The 18,533-nt window shown below is 46.4% G+C and overlaps 2 protein-coding genes across 2 annotated transcripts in view; one reads left to right on the plus strand and one right to left on the minus strand.

Moving 5' to 3' along the window:
* rnf121 (ring finger protein 121) overlaps positions 1-1,519 on the minus strand; it is a 12,268-nt gene extending 10,749 nt beyond the window's left edge. The window contains exons 1-3 of the mRNA XM_030793512.1: positions 1,442-1,519; positions 712-749; positions 386-527 (exon numbers count right to left, since the gene is read on the minus strand). Of these exons, the coding sequence (XP_030649372.1) occupies positions 386-527; positions 712-749; positions 1,442-1,519 (258 nt within the window). The remainder of the gene's footprint in view (positions 1-385; positions 528-711; positions 750-1,441) is intronic.
* A 1,301-nt stretch (positions 1,520-2,820) lies between these two features.
* Positions 2,821-18,099, plus strand: trpc2b (transient receptor potential cation channel subfamily C member 2b). Its single transcript, XM_030793283.1, has 24 exons — positions 2,821-2,865; positions 3,129-3,270; positions 3,367-3,522; positions 3,782-3,954; positions 4,195-4,277; positions 4,616-4,791; positions 4,895-4,979; positions 5,120-5,271; positions 5,623-5,840; positions 6,555-6,559; positions 8,176-8,191; positions 9,176-9,868; positions 10,214-10,423; positions 10,957-11,121; positions 11,810-11,984; positions 13,113-13,313; positions 13,689-13,851; positions 14,133-14,225; positions 14,518-14,710; positions 15,100-15,227; positions 15,767-15,842; positions 16,514-16,637; positions 16,856-17,455; positions 17,543-18,099. Exons 1-24 carry the CDS (start codon positions 2,821-2,823, stop codon positions 18,097-18,099), a joined length of 4,629 nt encoding a protein of 1,542 aa, XP_030649143.1.
* The last annotated feature ends 434 nt before the right edge of the window (positions 18,100-18,533 follow it).

The raw sequence follows: 18,533 nt of genomic DNA on the forward strand, positions 1-18,533 counted from the left end.
TCATTCAACACTCTTGGTAAAACCCCTCAACTCCACAGACTGCCCAGGATAACTTTATCAACCCAAAAGGCAAGCTGTGCCTCTGACTGCTAACGTTATCATTTATTGACTTAACGACTTCGAGAGGGCGTCAAAGTTTCGGCAGGCAGAAATGTCACGCTCCTAAATGAGTAATACTGAAGCTAGACAGGTTTAGTACTGACTCAGGTGAGTGACATTTTTACGTTACAAAGGTGACTATAAAGTGTACATGAAAACGCTTTTCGCCATCTAGTGGTGACGATCAGAACAGGCTCTACTGTCAGTAGCGACTCTGAAACACTAAAAAACTTCTTCCAATGCTAATTTAAACAGTATAGGCTTGAATGTATGTGTGTGTGCTCACATTGTAGGACTTGGGGTGCCTTTGTTTCCACTGTACGAGGAGTAACTGTGCAATGACCAGTGTCACAATGAGAATTAACACCATCTCTGCATGCATGGCTTCGTGCCCTTTGTGTCTGGCATGCATCCTTGCATGTTCCAGCCTGTAACACACATACAAATCGCAACTGTCATTAATAAAACTACAAATGCCTCAAAGAACATTAACTTACAACCTGACGTCCACACAATGTTAAATCTAGATACCATTTCAGTTCCCTCAAATCTAATCCTTAAGCATTTGATACATCTGGAGAAATAAACATAACCACACACACACGCACAGACCTCCATCTTTCCTCTGGTGAGAGTTGAGATATGTCAATCTGCAGATGAAACGACAAAATGAGACGTTAGTTTACTTCGGACTTTATTTCACCACGTGTCAGGTCTTGACACCAATATAGTTTTCTATGCTTAATCAGACCTGTAGTCACATCAACCAGCTGCCACTGGTTATGTGAGGTTAGTACTGGTTATGTTACACAGCAACATTTGACTTAACCCCCGGGGCGACAAAAGAGGTACCGAACACATTAACAAAGGTTAACGCAACCCATTTCAATTTGAGTGCGATTGAGCAAAGCCATGCATGTTGAATATGTTATCGTATAATAAAACAGTGCGACAAACGTGAGTGAAGAGTGTTCAAACAGATAAAAAGCAGACTTTGAAAGTGTAACATTACAGGAAATAGCAAGTTAGCTGTACTTGAAGGCAACAGTGCAGGGGGGTGGGGGGGTGCGCTGAATCTCGTGAACCTTTCAGATACTAAACGTTCAGGTGTTGCATCGAGTTTATTTTTCCGAAATCACGGGATTAATAGTTTAGACTAAAAGGAGAACAACTTCGTGCGTTTCTCCATCGTTCAACTAATAAACCACTGAGCTAGCGGGTTAGCTAGTTCAGTAACTAGCTTGACTGGATAAGTGTCCCCTTTAAATCTCGTAGTGCATCTGACATCACATCAAATTAATCCAAACCGAATCTACAGTGTTACAATCTTTTGTAGCCACACCTCAGGGGATTCGTCGTGCTGTCCGTGTCCGTGATCGTGTTCAACTCCGTCAACCTCCACCTCAAACACCCCCGCCATGTTCACTGACAGCTTTTTCCGCCCGCACCGGCATTTCCCGGGGTGGGACTCCAGTCCGGTCCAATCAGAGCGCGGCCTCGGTTAACTTCCGCTAGTCCGTACGATAAGTCATTTGCAGTCGGACGTTAATACAGGACGAAAGTCCGGTTGTATGTTAATTAGCCAGAATGTGCTTTAAAAGATTGCCCTTAAAGTGGTTAGAAAACTTTTTACAAGTGAATATTTGATAAGATTTATCACTGCAATCAGTTGTCCACGTCGGCGCCTCCACGGACTTTGCTCCTTATCACCACCTAGTGTACTGGAGTTCTGTTTTCAAAACAGATGAAACTTCTGCCGTCTTACTGGATTTGTTGTCTATTCCCAAATTAATGGTGATAACAAATAAATACACTACGAAAAGAGGATAGACGGTGTTGAATTATGAATGATTTATAAATTATGCACTATAACTGACTCGTATCACTGATGAATTAATAATACATGGCTTGTTTCATACTTGACATGACGCCCTTGTTAACTAAATTCTTCAGAGTTTTCTCTTTCCCACTATATTCATCGGTAAAACATATGCGAGTCATCATCGCACATGCGCTATTAATAAAACCTATTCGGTTGCCATGGCATCCCTTTTGTTTGAACTCTGTAGCTCTTGCAGGCCCTGCGCTATTACAATTCAACTTGAATATTCTTAACAAAGTCATTAAAACTTTATGGAGTGCCACGGTGAATATGAAATAAGTGTGTTATGTTCATTGAGGTCCGAGGTAAACATCACAATCACTCTGAAATTTTCGTGTCAGCAACAAAGCACAAAGCAATATTGCCTGTAAGGATAGAACGTCTCTATATGAAGTTTCTTATCACTCTTCTCATTCTGAACAGTATAATAAAAAAAAACACAGAAGCAGATACAAATGCAAACGTAGGACAATGTATTCTAAATAGTATCACAGTTTAAAACCTGTTTGTCGGACTGAACATCTGTAAAGAATACCACTAAAATGACGGGTGTGCATCTGTCTCCCTGCTTTGATTGTTTGAAGTCTGATGCACATTGCTGTCCAGCGTGTTCATTTCAGTTTTTCATTTCAATTGTTCCTTTCCACATAATAGAATTAAGAGTTAATATGTGTAATATACGTTGCAACGCACGTACGTAGAAATGCACAAATAAACTACATATCCCAATGTGCATTGGGCTGAGCGGAAAGAGGCGTGTTCAACGTCAGCTGGCGGGAAAAACAAAGCTCCACTCCGGGATAGAATGATACCGCCAGTTATGAATAAAAGTTTCTGTCATGGCTCCGATCAAAATAAAACACGTCGTGTCATTTACATCACAGGTAACGTGACTTAACCTTAGATTATCTTTGTGGTAAATTAATGACCTATACTTTGCTATGTCACGATTGCTAATCTGTTGAGTTAAAATTGTGCCACTCCGCCGGGATGCAGAATTTAACGTAGATCTTTACTCTCAATTTAATAGTAATTTAACACGAATAAAGTTAACACCAATTCAGTGTATGGTCTCTTGTGTGCATTTAGCCGAAGCAGTTAGAGGTAAATTATGTATTCTGGACTTGACGGATTATTGTCATCACAGGACCCCAAGAGCTGTGTTGAAAACCTGTGTGACGTTAGCGGCGACAGTAAACCATGGTTATGCAGTCCGCAGGACCACAGTGGGGTTCTTAGGGTGGAGCTACAGATGGAACTTGCCGCACAGATTGGGTTCATTGATGTCGGTGGGTGTGTTTCTAGTAACTACCACAAATAACGATTTCACCGACGTAGACACGGTGTATACAAGTCGCGTCCCTCAATGTTTGTTTCTCGACCAGGAAACTGCGGCTCCGCGTTTATTCAGGTCGATGCTGGGCGCTCTTCATGGCCAGTGCACCATCCTTACGTCACGCTGCTCCCAGCAACCACGCTCATGGGCCCGGCGGACTCGCGACAGGGCACGGGGCGTAAAGGGGTGCGCATGTTCAAAAAGGGTAAACCGAAACTCCAACTTACATTTATTTAAACGTTTCAGGCCTCGGCATCTCCAGGGCCTTTTTAAATGTTAGTCACTGCCCCACATTTTTGACGGTATTTTAGCCGTTTATAATTGTTTTTATCGTCAATTTGTAAGGTATCATTGAAACTCTCTGTGCACTGTGCATTCATATAATCTGTTTTTATCTCCTAACAGAGCGTGTGTGGTACTGGTAATATATATATATTGTGTGTGTGTGTGTGTTGTGCATTTAGCTGATTTTCTCCCAGAGGGAAGAGAGGAAAACTGGGACAGACTGAGAGTCACCTGCACTCAGCCGTTCAACCGTCGCGTGCAGTTCGGGCTGTCCTTCCTCCGCGTGCGTAGCACATCAGAGGACACTGAGCGTGCTCCAGGCATTCGGGAGGAGACAGCGGAACCCAGCCCGGTGAGAGACGGCAGCATGCGGGGGGGGGGGGGGGGGTGTTGTCACTGCTGTGGTCGCTGAGACGGCTCCCCGGTGATTTGGTATTAAAGCCGAGAGGAATGAGCTCCTAGACAAAGAAAAAAAACACACAATAGCAACAGCACTAACACGAGAGGTCGGAGTAGATGTAATAAGGGAAGAGTGGAACTGATTGTAAGTCTCGCTCTCTGTCTGTCTCTGTCTCTGATGGTCTGCCCACAGAAAACCCCAGAGAAATCAGTGTCTGTGAGAGAATGGCTCTCTAGTCCAGCGGTTCAACGCACGTTCTTCGGACGCAACACAGGGTGAGGCACTAGGAACTGGTCCGGAAGAACCTGTACTCACTTACACACAAACACTTAAACACTCTCTCTCTCTCTCTCTCTCTCTCTCTCTCTCTCTCTCTCTCTGTCTCACACTCTCTCTCTCTCTCTCTCTCTCTGTCTCACACTCTCTCTCTCTCTCTCTCTCTCTCTCTCCCTCTGTCTGTCTCTCTCCCGCTCTCTCTCCCTCTCTCTCTCTCTCGCTCTCTCTCTCCCTCTCTCTGTATCTCTCTCTCACTCTCTCTCTCTCTCTCTCTCTCGCTCTCTCTCTCTCTCGCTCTCTCTCTCTCTCTTACATGTAAATATTTGTTGCCAATCAGAGAGGGTTCTCCAGAAGAGGCCCTGAGGAATGCTGGGAGTTTGAATCGTGCAGGACGAATGGTCCTGTCAATCACTCAGTCTGCCACACACTCCGTACCCACAACTCCCAGTGGTGCCACGGGTGGTTCCCCCACACAGAGAGGCCGCGGAGAGAGAACCTGCTCCTCACTCTCTGGTACGGTGGATTCTAAACACTTCACTCACTCTTCCGGGGGAACTGGAACCGTTTTCAGTACACGAGGATCAGGCCAATGACCTCTATCTGTTTTCTGTCACAGAGTCGGAACCTAGTGAGTCCTCCTCTCCAAGTTCCAAAGCACAGACTCCTCAGCGCAGGAGGAGGACATTACACACAAACGTCAGGTATTTACAGTATGTGTTTTATGAGATAGTGAACGGGTCCTCGGTGGTACGTCAAAGAATCTGAGAGAAAGTCTTGTTTCTGAGACTTCTGATGGCTCTAGATGACCTTCTGTTAACCTTGACTCTTCGTGCGACTGCAGGCGGGATCAGGTGAATAGTGGCTCATCCAATAAAAGGAGGTGCAGACAGGAGAGCCCAACAGCCAATCAGAAGCTATCTAAAGTGCTGAAAGGAAGCGGAGAGCCAGAGATCAATGCTGACCTGCGGGAGACCACTTGTCCTCTATGTGGAGGTGTGTGTGTGTGTGTGTGTGTGTGTGAGAGAGAGAGAGAGAGAGAGAGAGAGAGAGAGAATGACATCCTTCATTACATTTTTCCTTTTCTTTTCATCCTGTGTTTACATGGGTTCATTTTAAAGAATAGTGAGTAAATGTCATGCTTTTTTTTTTTTTGCTTCTGGCTCGTACATCTCTCTCACACTCTCTCACTCTCTCTCTCTCTCTCTCTCTCCCCCTCTCTCTCACTCTCTCACTCTCTCTCTCACACTCTCTCTCTCACACTCTCTCTCTCTCACTCTCTCTCTCTCTCTCTCTCTCTCTCTCTCTCTCTCTCTCTCTCTCCCATCATAGTGTCTTTCAGTCCAGATTACCTCCCCCTGCACGCCTCCCTCTGCGAGGGTGAGGAGTCGGCAGAGTCGCTGGGTGTCATAGAAACGGCCGTAGAGGTCCCTCCGACCTCCCCTCCCGCCCCGGACGCGGACAGAGACGACCCGAGGATCCCCTGTCCGCTCTGCTCCTTCCGATTCCCAGCAGCAGACATCCAACTGCACGCGAGTGCCTGCGGAGACCCCACGCAGCCTCAGGTCGTCTGGGTGGACTGAAGGACGAGGGACTTTGACCCAGCTCTGCGGCTTGCTTCAGTACAAGAGTTCCTCTGAGGGAGAACTGTATGCCTGTTTTCATAGACGTGGGTTTGAGTTAAAACGGCCATCAGTAAAGCCACAAGCGCAGCGAGACTGCGTGTGAATGAGTTTTTTAGAGTCTTTTTGTTTTTATTGACGCTGTTTTAACTGAACCTGTGAGAGAATTTTTTATCCATCTGATGAAATTATTCTTGTGTACAAACGGATTTGGTCCGTTTGTTTGTCCTGCCAGTTCCTGTCTTGTTTTAACTGAACTTTTCTTTCTTTTTCTTTTACTGTCTGTTTAGTTGAACTGTAAAAAAAGCTCTTTTTCCCCTATGTTCAAAAAGATTTGTTTTAATCTCTGTTCCTTTCTCCAGAGTCAAAAAAATATATATAACGCAAAAATAAATATATAATGCAAAAATACAAAGCCATCACTGGAGTAAACCTGGTGTCTTTATTCTCTGTGTGAGGACGGGGTGAGACATGTTTATTCTCTGTGTGAGGACGGGGTGAGACATGTTTATTCTCTGTGTGAGGATGGAGTGAGACATGTTTATTCTCTGTGTGAGGATGGAGTGAGACATGTTTATTCTCTGTGTGAGGATGGGGTGAGACATGTTTATTCTCTGTGTGAGGACGGGGTGAGACATGTTTATTCTCTGTGTGAAGATGGAGTGAGACATGTTTATTCTCTGTGTGAAGATGGAGTGAGACATGTTTATTCTCTGTGTGAGGACGGGGTGAGACATGTTTATTCTCTGTGTGAGGACGGGGTGAGACATGTTTATTCTCTGTGTGAGGACGGGGTGAGACATGTTTATTCCCTGTGTGAGTATGGGGTGAGACATGCTTATTCTCTGTGTGAGGACGGGGTGAGACATGTTCTCTGTGTGAGGACGGGGTGAGACATGTTTATTCTCTGTGTGAGGATGGGGTGAGACATGTTCTCTGTGTGAGGACGGGGTGAGACATGTTTATTCTCTGTGTGAGGACGGGGTGAGACATGTTTATTCTCTGTGTGAGGACGGGGTGAGACATGTTTACTCTCTGTGTGAGGACGGGGTGAGACATGTTTATTCTCTGTGTGAGTATGGAGTGAGACATGTTTATTCTCTGTGTGAGGATGGGGTGAGACATGTTTATTCTCTGTGTGAGGACGGGGTGAGACATGTTTATTCTCTGTGTGAGGATGGGGTGAGACATGTTTATTCTCTGTGTGAGTATGGAGTGAGACATGTTTATTCTCTGTGTGAAGATGGAGTGAGACATGTTTATTCTCTGTGTGAGGACGGGGTGAGACATGTTTATTCTCTGTGTGAGGACGGGGTGAGACATGTTTATTCTCTGTGTGAGGACGGGGTGAGACATGTTTATTCTCTTTGTGAAGATGGGGGAAACATGTTTATTCTCTGTGTGAGGACGGGGTGAGACATGTTTATTCTCTGTGTGAGGACGGGGTGAGACATGTTTATTCTCTGTGTGAGGATGGGGTGAGACATGTTTATTCTCTGTGTGAAGATGGAGTGAGACATGTTCATTCTCTGTGAAGATGAGGGAAACGTTTATTCTCTGTGTGAGGACGGGGTGAGACATGTTTACTCTCTCTGTGAGTATGGGGTGAGACATGTTTATTCTCTGTGTGAGGATGGGGTGAGACATGTTTATTCTCTGTGTGAGTATAGAGTGAGACATGTTTATTCTCTGTGTGAAGATGGAGTGAGACATGTTTATTCTCTGTGTGAGGATGGGGTGAGACATGTTTGTTTATAGTTTTATGTGTTTAAAAGGCATAGATGGGTAAGACAGAAAGAGGGGGGGGGGGGGGGGGGGGAGAGGGAGGGAGGCGGAGACTGTGGCCGGTCCCTTAACGAGTGTTAACGAGCTGCGAAACATATTGAAACAGTTGCGTTTCTTAATTGGCCTGGTCTCTGGGGGGGAGGGGGGGTGGCTGGCTGTTATTCGCTTTGGTGGGTTGATAAATGGGGGCATTGAGGCGTGACGCCCTGGCGGCTGACTCCTCTGTAGTGGCAGATTGGAGCAGTCACCCCAGCTCATGTGATCTGAACACACTCGCAGTCATCCAGTTCAGCAGAAACACACACACACACGCAGAACGCACACTGTCTTCTCTCTGCGTTGACACTCATCTGAGGACAGTTGGAAGAATTTCAAAAGTTCTGAATTTCCACAGGAAATCTGTTGTTGCTTACCAACCGGTCACCTGATCACTTATATGGTCCATTATTGAACTTATTCATATATATGTTCTTTATTTTTGGATGCTGAACAGGATGGAAAATCTTACGGTAAGAATTTGCTGTAAATTAAAACTTATGTAAAACGTATGCATGTAAATGATAAATCATTTGTCTGCAGGTTCCTCTTTAGGCTTCACATTCATGATTATTACTTAAATTAGAGTCTGTGTTACTTAATCCGATCACTTAGCTACTAGCCAGGGGGCAAATGATGAAAATAAACAACGTAGATCCAGATCATTAAGAGAAACCGACAGCGTTACGGCCAGCTGTAAGATTACCTTTAAATTCTCTCAGCTGCGTCAGCGCCGTCAGGCCTGATACGCTTTTGAGTCGTGAGGGATGTTGTGTAATTCCTCATTGCGCAGTTCCGTCATATGATCATAAAGAAAGAGGTATTTTTGAAACATATTGTGTAACAGGTCCTCTTTGTAACATATTTTTGGTAACGTTTTCTTGAAACAGTCATTCATTCAGTTTGGGCCGAGTTATTCCCAGCAGTGATGATGATGATGATGATGTTATTCATGGTAATTCACGGATTGCGAAAATGAAATTGACCTGCCCGCACCTCTCTGTCAGACTTAATAGCGCAAGTGTGTTTCTCAGAGCTCGTGTGGTTTTTATTTTTTCGGTTTCCTGATTTCAGTCAGGGAGATGCGCTTGACAGAATATTCTCAGTCAGGGCCAGCACCCACTCGCCTGATTCAGTTAATCAGAGGTTTTACCCACTGAGATGAGTTTGTTGATTCTGAGTCAGAGGGAAAACACACCATGTGGGAGAAAAATCCTCAGGCACTAATGAGGGTTCCTTGTGTTTTTGTGTGTGTGCATGTGTGCGCGTACGTGTCTGTGTGTGTGCGCGTGCGTGTCTGTGTGCGTGTGCGTGTGTGTACGTGTGTGTGCGTGTACGTGTCTGTGTGTGTGTGCGTGTGCGTGTGCGTGTGTGTGTGTTTGTACGCGTGAGTGTGTGCATGCGTGTCTGTGTGTGTGTGTGTGTGTGTGTGTGTGTGTGTGTTTGCATGTCTGTAGCCAGAGCAATGGCGGGAGATAGTGAACAAAAAGATGCGTTTCCCTCTGGAGCTGCTGGGCGCCATAGAGGAGGGGAACCTGCCGCTGGTGTGCAGCCTGCTGCAGATCGGCGACGGAATTATCCGGCAACTCGACGACTCCGAGGACCGGCAGTGGAGGGAGGCGCTGAACCTCTCCATCCGTCTGGGGAGCGAAGACACGATGGACGCCCTCCTCCGCGGCGTCAAGTTCGACTTCCGGCAGATCCACGAGGCCCTGCTGGTCGCCGTGGATACCAACCAGCCTCGCGTGGTGCGGAGACTCCTGGACCGCCTGGACCAGGAGAAAGGCAACAAGATGGACGTGCGCTCCTTCTCGCAGGCCATTTTCGATCACTCCATCGACGACTCCCAGTTTGCCCCGGGGGTCACCCCGCTGACCTTGGCTTGTCAGAAGGACCTGTACGAAATCGTGACCATGTTGACCCAGAAAGGTCACGTGATCCCTTGGCCCCACAAGATCTCCTGTGCGTGCCTGGAGTGTCGTAACGGGAGACAGTACGACCTTCTGAAGTTCTCGCTGTCGCGGATCAACACGTACCGCGGGATCGCCAGCCGCGCCTACCTGTCCATCACCGCAGACGACCCCATGCTCAGCGCCTTCCGGCTCAGCAGAGACCTCCGCAAGCTCTCTAAGAAGGAGCCAGAGTTCAAGGTCAGGCAGAGGTCAAACCCTTACTGTGCCATCCATCGTTAATAAGGACTGAATAAGGCTGTGAGATATGTGATGATACTGAATTGGGAGTCAGTGAATTAAAAACAAAAAAACAAAAAAAAAAACAACATAAAACCAGATCCTTACAACACTAAAGCTATTTGATATTTAGCTCCTGAAGAACACAGAACTTTTCCAGCAGCATCAGGTCCACAGGTTACGTGATGTGTTTTAACTCAGCGCTGTAGCTTCACCTTTAAAGTGTCTGTCCCTGACTGATTCTCCATCCCTCGGCGTCAGTATCCAGGTGTATGCTCTTTTCTCCCTCTCTCTCCTCTTCTTTAGCCCCAGTACCTGGCTCTGGAGGAGCTGTGTCAGGAGTTTGCCGTGGAGCTTCTGGGAATGTGCCGGAACCAGAGCGAGGTCACCACCATTTTAAACAGCTGCGGGCTGGACGAGAAGGACAGTGAGGATGAGTTGGACAAACAGGCGTTTGAAGAGGGCATTCCAAACCTGGCCCGTCTACGACTCGCTGTAAACTACAATCAAAAACAGGTAACGCTCGTGGGCTGCTATCCACCACGATCAGAGAGCGTAACACAAATTACATCAGAGGCCGTTAGCACTCACTGTAAATGATTTAATCTTAATTTAATCTTTAATCTTATTCAGAGGGAGGTAACACTCGCTGAACACTATGATTATCAGAAGGAGGTGACACTCACTGTGAACTATTATAGTCAGAAAGAGGTGACACTCACTGTGAACTATTATAGTCAGAAGGAGGTAACACTCACTGTGAACTATTATAGTCAGAAGGAGGTAACACTCACTGTAAACTATTATAGTCAGAAGGAGGTGACACTCACTGTAAACTATTATTATCAGAGGGAGGTCATACTCACTGTAAAGTATAATCAGAAGCAGCAAAGTAATGTTTGCTGTAAACTGCAGCGAGAAAAGGGTAATGTTTCTGAGGAACTGTAATTCATAAATCAAAAATCAGCGGTATTTCAGATCGCTGAAGGTCTTCGGATGTCACTGCGTGACCTGTTCAGCTAAAGGCTGTTTTGTGTTCTCCCTGGTAGTTTGTCGCCCACCCCATCTGCCAGCAGGTCCTCTCCTCCATCTGGTGTAAGAACCTGCCAGGGTGGAGGGGAAGCCGCACCACCTGGAAGCTGCTGGTGTCGGTTGGCATCTTCTTCACCATGCCCATCCTCTGCCTCATTTACTGGATCGCTCCAAAGTCAAAGGTCACAACACGCCCCCATTTTACTATCTGTATATCGCGGCCTCGCGTCACATACGAGCGGTTACTCCTTCAGTGTGTGAGGGAGTGACTGAGGAAAGCTAATATTCCTCTTCAAAAAAAAAAACCTCATTACTGTTAGGGGCCTGCCAGACCTGTGTGTTGGCTGATCTTCTGAAAGCTGATCTTCTTAGCTTTTTAGACGACTGGGAATATACGAAAAAATGAAATAGATCATCTTATCAAAAAGTACTCGTAAACAAATTAAATGTTTGTTTGTTTGTTTGTTTGTTTGCTAACCCGGTAGAAGTATGTACATAAAAATGACTGGTTCTTAGATAGGGAGTGCAATTCAGACTTACAGTAGTCATTTTTCAGAACTGTTCATTTAGATCAGGGGTGGGCGAATCCGGTCCTGGAGGGCCGTGGTCCTGCTGTTTTTCTTGTCAACCAACTAAATACAGTCTCTGATTGGCTGAAGAGCATGCACACCTGTTTTCAAAGTGAAAATCAACAGGGAGCTAAGCGGTGAAAATAAAAACCGGCAGGACACCGGCCCTCCAGGACTGGATTTGCCCACCCCTGATTTAGATGAAAAACCAGTTTGAAAGCATTTTGACTTCTTTTTGTGTTTAAAATCAAGGGGCTGGCAGATGAGTAGAACTTTGACCTTTGACCTTCTCTTCTCACAGCTGGGGAAGACTCTCAAGATTCCGGTGATAAAGTTCCTTCTTCACTCCGCCTCTTACATGTGGTTCCTCATCACGCTCCTGGGAGAGTCCATCACCATGGAGATCTATCGGGACGAGTTTGCGTCACGGCAACAGAACATCTTACACACGTCCTTCCACATGGTCTGGGTGGTCGGTGAGTCCCAGGCCTACATGCCGCTCTGATCAAATTCTGTAGTGTTCTGGGTGGTCGGTGAGTCCCAGGTTCACATGGCGCTCTGATCAAATTCTGTAATGTTCTGGGTGGTCGGTGAGTCCCAGGCCTACATGCCGCTCTGATCAAATTCTGTAGTGTTCTGGGTGGTCGGTGAGTCTCAGGTTCACATGGCGCTCTGATCAAATTCTGTAATGTTCTGGGTGGTCGGTGAGTCCCAGGCCTACATGGCGCTCTGATCAAATTCTGTAGTGTTCTGGGTGGTCGGTGAGTCCCAGGTTCACATGGCGCTCTGATCAAATTCTGTAATGTTCTGGGTGGTCGGTGAGTCCCAGGCCTACATGGCGCTCTGATCAAATTCTGTAGTGTTCTGGGTGGTCGGTGAGTCCCAGGTTCACATGGCGCTCTGATCAAATTCTGTAATGTTCTGGGTGGTCGGTGAGTCCCAGGCCTACATGGCGCTCTGATCAAATTCTGTAGTGTTCTGGGTGGTCGGTGAGTCCCAGGTTCACATGGCGCTCTGATCAAATTCTGTAATGTTCTGGGTGGTCGGTGAGTCCCAGGTTCACATGGCGCTCTGATCAAATTCTGTAGTGTTCTGGGTGGTCGGTGAGTCCCAGGTTCACATGGCGCTCTGATCAAATTCTGTAATGTTCTGGGTGGTTGGTGAGTCTCAGGCCTACATGGCGCTCTGATCAAATTCTGTAATGTTCTGAAAACTGATGACGGCATCAGACACGGGCTGAGCAGGTTCTGCCAGAATAAGTGGAAATCCAGAGACCTGTATAGACCTTAATTCTTCTGATCATTAAAATAGCATTTTTAATTAAGTTCATCAATTAAACATTCTGTAGAACATCTGTTTTATAATTAGTTTAAGATTAAAGTTTTTAAAGTTATTAATAAGATTAGTTTTTTTCTAATCTTTGTCATTACAAAATTGGATGAAGTTTCTTATTTCGGTCACGTTTGGATTTAAATTGGCATTCGTGTTTTTGAATTAAATTGGTTCATTTACAGCAGTAGGGTACGGTTTTATCTTCTTCGTTTGGCTAACCCAGACGGTTCAGTGGCTTGCATGTTTTAGGGCGGAGCACTGTTTCGTTGCAGGGTTCTTCTGGTTTGAGTGTAAAGAGGTCTGGATCGAGGGCCTGCGGAGCTACTTCCTGGACTGGTGGAACTGTCTGGACATGATGGTTCTCAGCATGTACCTGGCCTCTTTCATCCTGAGAATTCTCATCATGCTGAAGGGGTACTTCCTCTGTCAGTCCCCGGACAGCACGGACGAGTGTGTCTACTTCACCCAAACCAGTGAGAGCATGCACACACACACACTACACGCACACACACAGCTACACACACACACACCGGACAGCACGGACAAGTGTGTCTACTTCACCCAAACCAGTGAGAGCATGCACACACACAACTACACACACACGCACACACACACACACACACACAGCTACACACAACTGAGCTCTTTCCTTTAACCCTCTTTAACCGATAACTCTTGCTCAAATTTAAACCGCCCTAATCGCCTGCAAGACTCTAAAACACCTCAGTTGTTCGCTCCACTCTAAAATGCCTTAATTACTTGCTTGACTGTAAACCATCCCGACTGGTTGCTTGACTCTAACGTGCCATAACTGGGCTCTAAACGGGCGTGATCGCTCCTCTCTCCAGCGCGCGAGCAGTGGCGGCAGGAGGACCCGCAGCTGATCGCGGAGGTGCTGTTCGCTGTGACCAGCATGCTCAGCTTCACTCGCCTGGCCTACATCCTCCCTGCCCAGGAGTCCCTGGGAACGCTGCAGATCTCCATCGGGAAGATGATCGACGACATGATGAGGTGGCTCTCTCTACCTCTCTCTCTTTTTCTCTCTCTCTCTCACTCTCCCTCTCCCACTTTAAAAACCTAAAAACCTGACCCCTGGCAACATGAGATACTATCACCCAACAGTATTATCATCCTTAAATTTCATTTACCATAAAGGCACTTGTACTGCTTTTGAGAACTTGAAGAATCCACAAGGCCTCCTGTTTTCGTGAGTCAGTGTTAATCCAGAGCATGTTTTAGAGTGGGAAAGAGTTTTGCCTGCTTTAATGGCAGAGTCTACGTCTCTCTTTCAGGTTTATGTTCATACTGATGATCATTGGAACGGCTTTCCTCTGCGGGATCAATAACATCTATGTTCCTTACATCATCTCCCCTCACCTGGGACGGTACGGTCTCTCATTAAAGGCATGTGGCCCTTACACAGCTGATTTAAACAGCATTCAGCTGACAGTGGCCTCTTGTTCTGCAAAAATTACAATGTGGGTCATGTGTTTGCTGATCCAGGATCAGTTTATGCCTGATCAATAGAGTATTACGAGTCCAGCAGAGCAGATCCTAGATCAGCATTCTTACTTTGAGTAGCTCGATATAAATGGGTAGTGTTAAAAAAAAAGACGTGAAATTTGGACCTCCAAAACTTTTTCCCCCCCCAAAAACCCCCTTAATCTTGTTTCCCAGGTTCAATGAGACCTTCAGATTCCTGTTCTGGACCATGTTCGGAGTGGCCAACGAAGACTACGTGGACATGCCTGACTTCGTGGTGGCGGAGTTAGTCGGCAGGATCCTGTACGGAATCTTCACCCTCGTTATCGTCATCGTCTTACTCAACATGCTCATCGCCATGATCACCAACTCCTTCCAAAAGATTGAGGTAAACGCGCCCGAAAAAACGGTTCGCTCCATCTACCCATCGTTTTTTTTTTCTTCTTTTTCTTTTTTTTTTTTTCTTTTTCCTCAACCCAGATCGTGTAAGTTGATTAGAGCAGTGGTTCTCAGTCCTGCTCCTGGGGGACCCCTGCTCTGGACATTTTACATCTTTCCCTGCTCTACCTACCTGACTGATCAGTGTGTTTAACATGCTCTTGATTAAATCAGGTGTGCTCAGCCAATCGAAAGTGCCGCTGATGAGATCAGTCAGGTAGGCAGAGCGGGGAAAGATGGAAAACGTGCAGAGCAGGGCTCCCCCAGGAGCAGGGTCGAGAACCACTGGATAATCGAACCCTGGTTTGACCGTCTCTCTTTTTTTTTATCCCTCTGTAGGACGATGCCGACGTCGAGTGGAAATTCGCCCGTTCTAAGCTCTATCTGAGTTACTTCAGAGAAGGGTTAACTATGCCCGTGCCTTTCAACATCATCCCCTCCCCCAAAGCCGCCTTCTACCTCATACGGTGAGTCCTCCCATCAAAACACCACACCAAAACCATAACCATAACCATGACCTCATACGGTGAGTCCTCTCATCAAAACACCACACCAAAACCATAACCATAACCATGACCTCATACGGTGAGTCGTTCCATCAAAACACCAAACCAAAACCATAACGATAACCATGACCTCATACGGTGAGTCTTCTCATCAAAACACCAAAACAAAACCTTAACGATGACCATGACCTCATACGGTGAGTCTTCTCATCAAAACACCAAAACAAAACCATAACGATAACCATGACCTCATACGGTGAGTCGTCTCATCAAAACACCACACCAAAACTATAACGATGACCATGACCTCATACGGTGAGTCCTCTCATCAAAACACCACACCAAAACGATGACCATGACGCCGCCCAATAGAATCGACCGGTTTTCCCCGCTGGCTCAGCCGTTCGGTGTCTCTAGCTTGCTGGGGACCTTTATGTGGTAGAGTCATCGTTTTACCGCTGTTTCTGTCTCAACGGCTTTTAACGACGTCGATTTCGTAGGGGAATCTTCCGGAGGATCTGCTGCTGCTGCTGCAACTGTAACTCCACCCCAGAATACCCACCTATTACCTCCACGGTAAGACTCTAGTCATATCTGATCACTGTATTATAATTATATCTAAATATAATGTAAACATAGTTGATTATATTATATTATATTATATTATATTATATTATATTATATTATATTATATTATATTATATTATATTATCAGGAAACAGTCATCATGTTTAGTCATACTTCATTTCTGGGCTCAGGCGCATTGTTGTGGAAGAGTCTTAGAGAACAGTCACGTCTCTTACCAGAGAAATCTCAGCAGAAACAACAACAGACACAGGAGGAGAGTCAGGCCTACGCCTGGTGTCACTGGAGATCTCAACACGTGTTCAGGGACAGCTTGACACACAGTCACAAGCATGTTAGTCAGAGTTAGGGCGTGTCCCGCTTTATGTTCAAAAGGACAAGCAGTGTAAATGTAGGACATATTTTAGAAGTCATGTGAAAATGAATTTGAGAGAGTATATACATGAATGTGTTGAGTTTCTCTCAGTTTAAGGGGGGGGGGGGGGGGGTGCAGCAGTCAAACATGTCGGCAGGAGAATGTGGCCCAGCTGAGATTCATACCCAGTTTTCAGCGCAGTGATCTTTCAGACTCTACCAGTTAAACCAATTAAAACACTCCCAGGGGTGAAGATGTGAACAGGTGTGAATGATAATCTCGAGTCGGTGTGTCTTTTCTGCTCTAGTCCAATGGGACGCTAAAAGGCGGCGGAGAGGAGCGCGTTCCCTATAAACAGCAGGTCATACGGGCGCTAGTACAGCGGTACATTGAATCCGCGCGGAGGGAGTTTGAAGAGGCCAAACGCAAAGGTACGAGCCTGTAGAAACTCCTGTGGATGGACTCAAACCCCCCACGTTTAACTGCCATAACTCTAATCGACAGTAACTAACTGAATTTTTTTTTTTTTTTTTATGGCTGTTGTTTTTGGACAGAAGAAAGAGACATGTCGTTTATGATTTCATTCAGAGCAGTGATAGTTTCCGTGTTGACGTGTTTGTAGAGTAACGTTCTGAGCTTTCCGTTGCAGACGTTGGGAACCGCATCACGGAGCTGAGTAAGGTGATGGGACGTCTCCACGGCGAGATGAAGCAGATTCACGGCACCCTGCTGGACATGGGCCGGGGCTCCGCGGATCCCGCCGACCGGGAGAGCTCCATCCTGGGGAAGTACATTCTGGGAGCCAAAAACAATTTTCGGGGATTCAACAGCGGCGCGGGGGTGGAGAGACGCACCTCCCCTCTTCCCGTGACTGTGCACCATGGAGACGCAGAGACCAACGAAGACGTGAAAGATAACAAACAGGAGATAGAGGGATTAGGGAACACAGAGGAGAAGCCGGCTACTGGCACAGAGGTAGAGAGGGGAGACGAGGGGGAGACTGACGAAGTTGTGGAGGATGAGAAACAGAGTGTGAACGAGGGAGAAAAGGCGGGAGAAGCAGGAACGGATCAGAACGCCGCAGTAGCTCAGGCAGAGGAGAAAACAAGTGAGGAGAAAACGGGCGTGAAGGGTGAGACAGAGAGGCAGACAACGATAAACATGACGGAGGGTGAGACAGAGAGGCAGACAATGATAAACATGACGGAGGGTGAGACAGAGAGGCAGACAACGATAAACATGACGGAGGGTGAGACAGAGAAGCAGACAATGACAAACATGACAGAGGGTGAGACAGAGAGGCAGACAATGATAAACATGACGGAGGGTGAGACAGAGAGGAAGACAACGATAAACATGATGGAGGGTGAGACAGAGACCGAGATCAAAGCGGAAAGGAGGAAAGTCAACGAGGATGAGACGAAGAAAATGGAAGAAGGGAGAGCCAACGAGGGAAAGACAAATGAGCTGATAGCCAATGAGATGAAGGCGACCATGAGCATACAGACCAAACAAGCCAATGGGGGAACGACATCAGACAGTTCTGAGGCGGAGACAACCAATGGGAGAGCCGGGGAGAAGAACAGGAAGTCACTGGAGTTTGGGGGGAAAAGGGTGACCTTCATGGCGGGGACGGAGGATAAAACCACCGAGAGGAAGACGTCAAAATTCTTCGGTAACGCCCCCAAGGCCGAGGTCGAAAAATCGGAGAGAAAGAAGTGCGGGGTGAGCTTTTTAGCCAGGCAAATAGAGCAGCGGGTGGAGAAAACGGAGGCTCCGAAAAAGAGCACCATTTACAAAGGGAAGGAGGCGTCCTCTCCAACCAACAGCAGTGACTCCCACGACACTGGCTTTGGCTCACAGGAACTAGACCCTTCTATCAGCACCCCTTGAGACCAGACGCATCCGCTTTTTTTTTTTTTCCAGTTTCACCCTTAGACCGTAGACCTAAACCACTCTGCAATCGAACACTTGGGAGATACTTCTGAAAACCATATATTAAAAAAACATGTCGCTGTCCAGTAGGAATGTCCCAAATCATTTTGTTTTTGTAGGCAATCATGAATCGACAGCCGGTTCAATTCTCAGTGGCTCTGATCAGCTGATAGAAAAACAAAATATCAGGTACTTGCTGTAGTCGATGAAAACACTAGAACACGATCAAAACACTGAACACTACACTCTCCAAAACCCTAGACTGTTTCAGGTTCATATGAGCGGTGAAGTACACAATAGAACAAAACACGCACTGAAGGGGGATTTAATATGACTGGGATTTAATATGACTGGGATTTATATGACTGAGAATGTAGAACCCCTGCCATAAG

Source organism: Chanos chanos, chromosome 16 (assembly GCF_902362185.1).
Source record: "Chanos chanos chromosome 16, fChaCha1.1, whole genome shotgun sequence".
In the NCBI taxonomy this organism is placed as follows: domain Eukaryota; kingdom Metazoa; phylum Chordata; class Actinopteri; order Gonorynchiformes; family Chanidae; genus Chanos; species Chanos chanos.

Bases quoted from the DNA above. Each gene is read 5' to 3' on its own strand.
- trpc2b (XM_030793283.1), top strand. From the start codon at position 2,821: ATGGCTCCGATCAAAATAAAACACGTCGTGTCATTTACATCACAG. The intron at 5,272-5,622 runs GTGTGTGTGTGT...CTTTCAGTCCAG, and splicing joins CACTTGTCCTCTATGTGGAG to ATTACCTCCCCCTGCACGCC. The intron at 17,456-17,542 runs GTGAGACAGAGA...AGGGTGAGACAG, and splicing joins AACGATAAACATGACGGAGG to AGAGGAAGACAACGATAAAC.